This window comes from Cydia fagiglandana, chromosome 1 (assembly GCF_963556715.1).
Source record: "Cydia fagiglandana chromosome 1, ilCydFagi1.1, whole genome shotgun sequence".
Taxonomy (NCBI): domain Eukaryota; kingdom Metazoa; phylum Arthropoda; class Insecta; order Lepidoptera; family Tortricidae; genus Cydia; species Cydia fagiglandana.
This window is the reverse complement of record NC_085932.1, coordinates 26,221,792-26,231,638: the sequence shown is the minus strand read 5'-3', so window position 1 is coordinate 26,231,638 and position 9,847 is coordinate 26,221,792. Positions and strand designations below refer to the sequence as shown.

General features: G+C 37.8%; 1 protein-coding gene across 1 annotated transcript in view; it reads left to right on the top strand.

Annotated features, from left to right (window-relative positions):
• The window catches only part of LOC134668606 (atrial natriuretic peptide receptor 1-like), a 259,800-nt gene extending 250,434 nt beyond the window's left edge, over positions 1-9,366 (top strand). The window contains exon 19 of the mRNA XM_063526055.1: positions 8,724-9,366. Coding sequence (XP_063382125.1) covers positions 8,724-9,332 — 609 coding nt within the window. The 3' untranslated portion in view covers positions 9,333-9,366. The remainder of the gene's footprint in view (positions 1-8,723) is intronic.
• Positions 9,367-9,847: the final 481 nt, after the last annotated feature.

Sequence of the window (9,847 nt, the reverse complement as noted above, 5' to 3'; positions counted from 1 at the left end):
ACATTCCTGCAACATGGAAATTATTGTTTAAACAAGAGAATATACTTGAAATAAAGTTTAAATAGGCATAACTTAAAACTAAATGTTATTATGCATATATTATTGTCTATTACAGTTAGCTATTTTGTTGATGTGATAAATTTACCAATAAGTTGCTTAAATTCTCACTGTATATCAGAGAACATTTCGACATTCGACAAATTTTCCAATTTTTTTTTTGTTTCATTAGTAGATACCTAGAGGCCTCTATCTCCCGCCATGCCAAATCTCAGCGCGCTCGGACCAACTTGAAAAAAATTAAAAATAAATGTCGGCCATTTTGATTTTATTTAATGCAGATTGTTTTGTCTCGGGGCCCTCTATGACATTTGGTCGAGCACCCCCCACCTATCACGCACCGTTTAAAAGTTGCCATATAAAATAAAAGTGGCCAGTTTTCCCGCAATCGTAGCATTTTTCAAAAAAAAATTTTTTCATAAGTATCTAGGGGACCCCGAGATTCGGTGACCAAAATTTTAGCGCGCTAGGACAAAATTAAAAAAGTAAAAAAAAAGTCGGCCATATTGAAAAAAAATGGCGGCGTCAAAAACTGCCAGGGTCCCTCTATGACATTTGGTCGAGCACCCCCCACCTAAGTCTGACCGTTTGGTCGGGCCGTCATACATTATTCTGACCGGAAGCGGACGACCAAAAGTCGGAATTTTCTGGGGGTAAGGACTACACCTAAACTATCGTGAATATTCATGATATAAACTACGATAAATAAATAAATTCTCGTTCTCGAGAACATTCTCAGAAGTTACCGAGAATTTCTCATGTGGAAAGTTTCGCAACTTTGGAAAGTTCTCGTGCGTGCATTGCTAAATATACCTATATGTAATTACCAAAGAGCCTTATTTCACTGTTACGAGGTATTAAAAGGAAAGGAAAAATCTTTTTCATATCTCATGCTCTGAAAGTGGGTCGTTGTTGTGCAGAAATGTGGTGTACTCCTCTACGTCCCCGTCCCACGAACAACTGGGTCGAAACAAAATGGAAAAATAGTGTCTTTATTACCTCGCCTGGAACAATTGGTAATTGTTTAATTTTACTAATCCCACGTTGATCCTTTTTTTATAAAAAAATATGTAAGTGAATTGTTAAAAACAAATTATTCTTGATTTCTTTCGTTGAATTCTATTTACTCGATTTCATAAAGCGTGAACCAAAAGGAATACACCAAAAATATTTTTTAAACCTTACACTTGCGTAAATGAGCGAAGGCAGAATCTTATACAGCCACAGTTAAACGTTTGTACGATATTCAATTGATTTTTAATGTTATTTAGCACTATATTCATGAAAATAAAATAAAATACAAGATAAAAATTACTTATATTATTAATTAAATTGTTATTTAATATTTAAAATACTTTTATTATGTTATTACGTGGTGCGAACTAGAACTCACAGAAGCTTTAAAAAATATAAACTTTGATATAATAGGACTATCAGAAACGGCGCATGGGCACAAAAATAGAAGAGTATGAAAACTGTATTCTCTGTCACATAGGACTCAAACAGGAGAAATATGGAGTTAGAGCCCTTATTTCAACCAACTCAGCTGGGGTTCGGCTCAAAAGGAGGCTGCGAAGCCGCTGTTCACGCCTGCCGAACTTATTTAGAAAGTTGTAAAGAACAGGTGCTTGTCAAAGTGGATATAAAGAATGCATTTAATTCAGTAAACCGCAACGCCTTATATTCATATATTCATATTCCTTTATTCAGTAATGATTATACATTGCCAAACAGATAATAACATTAACAATAATATGTACAGATAGCAATAATATAAATTAAGGTTACTGACTGAAATACAGAAGAATATCCCTGGGCTCTACCCTTATCTTTGGCAATGCTACAGACATCCTTCCAACCTCATGTACACACACCACCAAATCCCCTCTTCGGTCGGCTGTCAACAAGGTGATCCACTCGGGCCAGCCATCTTTAGCTTAGCAATACACCCAATTATTTCGGCTCTAAATTCTAAATTCAACATCTGGTATCTCGATGACGGTACCATAGGCGGTGATGCGAACTCTGTCCTCGCTGATCTTCGCTTTTTAGTTACCAAATTCAGCGAAATCGGCCTGGAGCTCAATATGAGCAAATGTGAACTTTTTATAAGCCCAGATGTCCCAAATGATACACAAATTATAAACGACTTTAGAAATAACTGCCCTGGCATAAAATTACTCACCAAGAGCTCGCTTCATCTCCTCGGAGCCCCAGTGTTTGAAGAATCAATTCCAGAATACATTGATACCCAAATCCATCGTTGTTCTGAAATTTCGGACCGCCTTCTCCAAATTAATTCACACATGGCTTTTTTTATCATTCGGTTTTGTCTTTTCGTTCCTAAATTTACGTACGTAATGCGATGCAGCCCTCTTTTCAAATATCCACAATTATGTCAAAAGGTCGATGAAATTATACACATCGAAATACAAAAAATTATCAATATTAATATAGACAATAGGCAGTTTATCCACGCCACTTTGCCTATACGGTTTGGTGGCCTAGGTATAAGGCGGATATCTAGTGTCGCACTGCCCGCTTTTCTGTCTTCCGTGCATGGTACACTATCCCTCGTAGGTAAAATACTCACACCGTCACTGCGTGACTTCGAGGTAGTGTACCTGTCGGAAGCAGAAAATGCGTGGCGCCTAGCTTGCCCGAACATAGACATGCCGGCCGAAAAATCAACCCAACGATTTTGGGACGAATCGCTCTGCCATCAAATACAAAACTGGCTCTTAAATTCAGCACAATCCAAGACAGAAAAAGCCCGCCTTCTTGCCTCATCCCAACATGAATCCGGCTTTTGGCTACACGCCTTCCCCTCCATTAATTGCGCAACTTTACTGGACAATAATTCTTTCAGACTGGCTGTCGGCCTCCGCCTAGGCGCCGAAATAGTTGTCCCCCACAGCTGTCCCTGCGGAACAGAAGTTGACAGTCTGGGCTCCCACGGCCTCTCCTGCCGAAGGAGTGCCGGCCGCCTGTCCCGCCACGCCAGCCTCAACGATGTCATCCGTCGGGCCTTTGTCAGCGTGGGCGTGCCGGCCGCGTTGGAACCAGCCGGTCTGGCGCGCGACGATGGCAAGAGGCCCGATGGAATAACCCTCATCCCCTGGCAGATGGGACGGCCGCTCATCTGGGATGCCACATGTGTAGACACCCTAGCGCCGTCCCATCTAGTCGCCACGTCTCAGAGAGCTGGCGGCGCGGCAGCAGCGGCTGAAACCCTAAAACGCCGGTCTGGTCTTACAAACAACCACATATTTGCGGCGTTCGCGGTAGAGACCCTGGGGCCGTGGTGTCCTGACGCCCACAACCTTTTTAAAAACCTAAAAAAAAGACTGTTGGAAACGACGGGTGACCCTGCGGCGACGACGGCTGGCTCATTCCTAGGGCAAAGAATAGGCATAGCTATTCAGCGTGGGAATGTAGCCAGCCTTATGGGCACACTTCCGCAGGGGACAGATCTGGGGGATCTAGGGTAGGTGGGTAAGTTTTATTTATTTATTTTATTAGTTTTAGTTTTAATTTATTTAGTCTATACTTAATTTTAATAATAGTTTATATGGAGTTGGCTTTTTAATAAACATACGTCATAAAAGTAACATTGAAAGCTTCATTGGCATCTCTGATAGAGTCGCTTTATTAAACCTAAATATACATGACCACAAAATGTCACTTATACAAGTCTACGCTCCCACAGAAGCAGCAAGCGAAGAAGATATCGAGCTTTTTTATGAAAACTTGCATAAAGCCATAGAACTAGCACACAACGAGTATATAATCATGGGAGACTTTATCGCAAACATAGGCCAACCCAAACCTGATGAATTTTTGATATCGAAATCAAACGGATATGGTGAAAGAAATCAAAGAGGACAGCGGCTTATCGACTTCGCTATGGAAAACAAAATATCAATTTTAAATACATATTTTAAAAGGAAACCAAACCGAAGATGGACGTGGCGTTCACCTAGTGGCGAATATAAGAACGAAATAGATTACATTTTGTCAAACAGACCTGCTACGGCACAAAACGTGGAAGTATTGAATCTCAATTTTTCTTCAGACCATAGACCTGTTAGAGCAACAATCACACTGTCAAGTATAAAAAAGAACCGAACTGGATTTAAAAATAACCAAAAATCAACATTGGAAAATGAAGAAGAAAAAGTCAGATACAAAGAATGCATCAGGTCACACTTGCCAAACCTAATGGACCCTCAAAAAAACGTTCCAGTGCAAACCTATCACGATAAAATACTTAACGCTATCACTCAAAGCCTTCACGGCGCTCGAATACCAAATAAAGATACAAATAATAAACACAAAATCTTGTCCGAGAGCACTCTAGCGCTAATGAAGAGGAGAAAGATACTGCAAAATACTAAAAACAAAAACAGGACTATGAAGAATTAACTCTCAGCGTTATACAAATTAATAAGCAAGCGCATAAAATACGACTATACAAGGTACAGATCGGATACCATCGAGAAACATCTCGTACAGGCTGGCAGCTCAAAAAAGGCTTACAAGGAGCTACGAACAAACAAAATATGGATCGATGGACTGAACAAGGACGGGAAAACCTTAAATAGTCGCAATGATGTAATAGAAATAGCAACCGCATTCTACAAAACTCTGTACAGCGCCCAGGAGCACAGATCAAAACGACACTCAGAGTAAGGACCTAACTACAATGAGATGTGCACCATTCGTCATCACCGAGGTTGCGGACGCAATAAATAGACTAAAGACAAATAAAAGCCCTGGTTCAGACAACATCACCAACGAAGCGATTAAATCGGTCTGCACATTACTGGCTCAACCGTTAACGCACCTTTTCAACCGTATTATAGAAACGCATGAAACACCGTCACAATGGTCTGAGTCAGATATGATACTAATTTATAAAAAGGGAGACCCATGTGACGTTGCAAATTATAGACCAATAAGCTTATTGCCATGTATATACAAATTGTTCTCCTCTCTCATAAACCAAAGAATAGTTACCACACTAGAAACAGAGCAACCGGTGGAACAGGCAGGATTTAGGAAGCAATACTCGACTATAGACCATATTCACACTCTGGAATTATTGATAGAAAAATATCAAGAGAGAAAGAGCGCTCTATATGTCGCCTACATAGACTATAAAAAAGCCTTCGATTCCGTATCACATGCAAGTATCTGGACTGCGCTAAAAGAACAGGGAGTGGAGGACGGGTATATACAGGTAATAAAAAGCATTTACAGTAACAACACGGGTAGAGTTAAATTGGAAAGACACGGCCCAATCTTCCCTATTAGAAGAGGGGTAAGACAAGGCGATCCGACCTCCCCAAAGCTTTTCATTGCCATTCTAGAGTCGATTATAAGAAAGCTAAATTGGAAAAACTGCGGCCTAAATATTGACGGAAATTACCTGAGCCACCTGCGATTTGCAGACGACTTGGTGCTTCTATCAGAATCAAGCGAACAAATAAAATTCATGATCCATTCTCTAAACACAGCTAGCAAAGAAGTAGGCTTAGAGATGAACCTCACTAAAACAATGCTAATGACAAACAGCACGCCAAAGACCATATCTGTAGACGACGAAAAACTGATATATACGGGTAAATACACATACTTGGGCAAACAAATCAGCTTCGATAAAGAAAGCAACGATGAGGAAATAGAGAGGCGTATTCAACATACTTGGAATAAATATTGGAGTTTGAAGGAGATTTTTAAAAGCAATATGCCAATTAAAATTAAAACACAAGTAATGTCGTCCTGTCTTTTACCGTGCTTAACATATGCTTGCCAGACCTGGAAGTACACAGCAAAAATAAAGAAAAAAATCGTCACATGTCAACGAGGCCTCGAGAGAAGCATGCTAAATATTAAAAAAATCCAAAAAATACGGCACACTGAAATAAGAAGCATATCAAAAGCTATTGATGCTCTAAAATATGCCCAAAAACAGAAATGGAAATGGGCAGGGCATGTAGCACGACTGACAGACCACCGATGGACCCTAAGAGTGACATCGTGGAAAGGCCCATGTGGGAAACGCGGTATAGGAAGACCGCGAATGAGATGGGCGGACGAGATAATCAAAATAGCTGGTACTAACTGGATGCAAATAGCCCAGGATAGAACAAACTGGGCATCTTTGGAGGAGGCCTTCACCTGCGGAGGGGTTCTTGCAGATTAAACAACTATTTCCTATAGTCTCACAAAAAGTAAACAAAATTTGTTAATCTAAATAAAATAAAAAATTAGTATTTAAGTAAAATTGTATTATGTTACGGTTGCAAGAAATAAAAGGCTTTTTTATTTTTATTTATTTATTTATTACGTGGTGCGGCAAGGGTGCGGCGCACCAAGGTCGCGGTGCGGTCTGGTAGTTTGTTAAGGCTTTTAGAACGAAAAAGTATACAATTAAAAAGTTAGAGGCAATCCCGCTGATTTTCATACTATAATGAACAAATCATTTTAAAATTACTGCAGTTTGTTAAAAAATGTGTGTTTTCGTAAATATTGCAATCTAAATTATTTTCGCTAGGGGTTATTAATCTTCACACATGTAAAGCCTCCGATTGCAAGTAAGTCCTAAGGAGAATAAATCATGGCCGTAGATCTATTAGGTACTTCCATTACTGATTTTGCGAAATTGCCTTGTCTTGTTTGGTTTCCTCGCATTTGATATGAAAAGTAGAGTGTTTAACTCGGGTGAAACGCACCATTTCTGTCTCGGACTATTGGCGCTCTCACTGCGTTCGAGTGCCAAACTACCTCGACGGAAATGGGTGCCTTTTAACCCTTGGTTAACAATCTACTATTATCATTTTAGGGTCTTCGACGAACGATAATGGAAGATGAAAAGAAATTACAAGAAGAGGGTGGTAAGATTGTGTTTTTTATTTTCTTTTCACAAATAGAAGTAAGTAATGTGAGTAGGTACACAAAGATTAATGAAATATAGCACCACAGTTATTCTTGCATTTGCGTAAGAAGCGTGAGAAAACTGTAAGAGACTTTAAATTAGTTACCTGAAATAAAAAAATGTAAGATTTTTTTGTCTTTAACTAACAGTTTTTTTGAGTAATTATTATTAATATATTTTTTTAATAATAATACTAAGCCATTTATTTCAGTGCTGAAAAAAATTGTAGGTAGGGGAGGGAACAAAGATAATAAAATTTACCTAATTGGTAAATATTTACCTACATGAGCGAATAAAATATTTTGTGTGCATATGTTGACTTCATATTCATTGTAATCTATTTATAGAAAAAAAGTCATTGTAACTTATTAGTATTTACTCGAATGACATATCATCAAGAATAATAAAAAGATAAGCAAAGTTTGTGACTAGTTGTATGCCTATTGCCAAAGACATATGTAACTTCGTATAAGAAGAATAAAGTCTAAGGAAAAAACGTGCCCCGGAAATCAGGAAAAAGTCATTCTCGGATTGATGGCGCACACACCTTTGGCCCTTTGGCCTATGCTCGGCTAGATGGCGTGACGACACCGTTTCATATTTAACAATTTTAACACATAGATATCAGTGAATGAACATGGGTCAAAATGATATGAAAATAATAAAATCATTTATCCATATATATACATTTTTTTGATAAATTAATACGTTTTCATTTTGAGTTTTAGTCGTGTGTCGATAGATGGCAGTAAATTTACTGTGACTACAAAATTTACTATGAGAGGACCCCTCTAAACTATCTATTCTCTTTGCTATTGGCTAGTATTAGCCTCATTTTTCATTACAGAACACAGAAAATAGAAAGAAATAACTTGTAATACTAAAGTCCCCTTCAGTCGCATATTTCATTCATGATTCCATCGAATATTCTAACAATTGAAACTTGAAGCACTTAAATCCATGAATTATTACTTATCACATGCGTCCTTGTTTGATTAATATTTATTTTAACTTAGAAATAAACAAAATAAACCTTCAGGAAATAATCAACAACAATTGTTATTGACGTTGACAGTGAAACTGACATTGACAGCTTGTCATTCCGTTACGCTGATGCCCTAGTACAATTTTGAATCATAAAATCTAAAAATCGTAATAAGATAAATAAAAATATTATAATGATTAATACTCTAAATTCCGGATGTCTAAATATATTTGTTACTAACAAACGTAAAATACTTCAATACGGGTGTGTTTTTCAAAAAGAAACTAAAAATATTTCAAATTTATAACTTCATTTACATTACACTAATAAATTCTGAAGAATTTTCTATGGGCCCGATTCGGATTTTGAAATAGACATCTATTAGACATCTTTTAGACATCACCAAGATACGATAACGATATTATTATGTTTAAACGGAATGTGTGCCTATTTGTTCTGAGCCCAAACAAACCGTACTGATTTACATAATCAGGTATCAGTACTGATCTTGGGGCTTTTCTCACGACGCTGGCAGATTGAATAAAGATAAAGTGGCATTTAAAGATAAGTTTCGTATATTTTTGACTTTTTAAATCTCTATTTTTAAACTAGGAAAGTCTCTCAGTGTCAAACAAATTAAACACCCTTTTAAATAAACTAAGGCAAGCTTTGATGCCTGCTTGCGTCAGACATCTAATATTATCTTTATGTATTTCTAATATTTTTATATGCTTGTTAAAGGGAAAAGGAACTCTAGTCACTTATTGGTTGTTGGGAGAGATAGTCGATCCGAACGCGCCCCCTAGAGAAAAACCGTCGCTGCCAAAGCTTCAAACTCAATCCACTGAAAGTGGAGGATCTATTTCACATCTAACTCCATTCCGGCAAAGACTTGATGGATCCAGGTCATCCAGCAAGCGTGGTTCCGGCATATTCCAGCAAAGAAACAACGATTTCATTAAACTAGAAAAAGATGCGCAGCCACTATTACAAAATCTCAAAATACAAAGACAGCAGTCAGACCCTACCGAACCGGTCGCTAATGGTGTGACATCCGTCGAGGATACTGATAAACTCTGCGTTTCTAATTCAATATCACCTAACGGCAACTCTTTAAATCACAATTCGGTCAGTCAAAGCGGCCAACCCAAAGTCAAACTGAAGGACTGCCAAACGTACTCCATAGGAAATCATAATTCGAATAAAATAGGTAATAATAACTGGATACCCAAGTTACCACAAGCAAGTTCTTTCGACAATGGCTCCAGGAAGAGTAATCATTGCTTAAAAGATTATAGCAGTGTTCCTTTACTGTCTAAAGCAGATACACCAAATGATTCGAACGTTTAAAGTTACCATGAATATATTATGTACTTAATTAAATATGGCAATTTCTAAGAGAGATTTTGAAAATGTAAGCAGTAAGTGTGACTATTCAATGTTTTAAATGTCGGTAGTCATAGTATCTCTATTGTTGAAGTGTGCTCAGTTATCGTCGTCTCTTACATTCCTTTACATGCTTTGGAGCATTCCATGAAATTGTCTACTGATTGTCCCGTACAAACGCGTATTTTCTAAAAATTTGCAGGTATAAGAGTTTCCTTTTCTATGAAAAATGGACGAAAATATGCACAGAAAAATAATCGCCTATTTAATTTTATGTAAATGTCGAAAAAAAAGTCGCAACACAGGAAATGAAATGCGTTTATACGGAACAGCCCGTGGAATGCGCCTCTGTAAGACTATCCTGCCAATGGGTGTGATACTTTTTAATACTATCTTGAAAATGAACATCGAAATGTCATTCATGTACATTCTTACATTGGCTTATGAAATGTCGAGCCATCGTAGCAGTACTTAAAAAT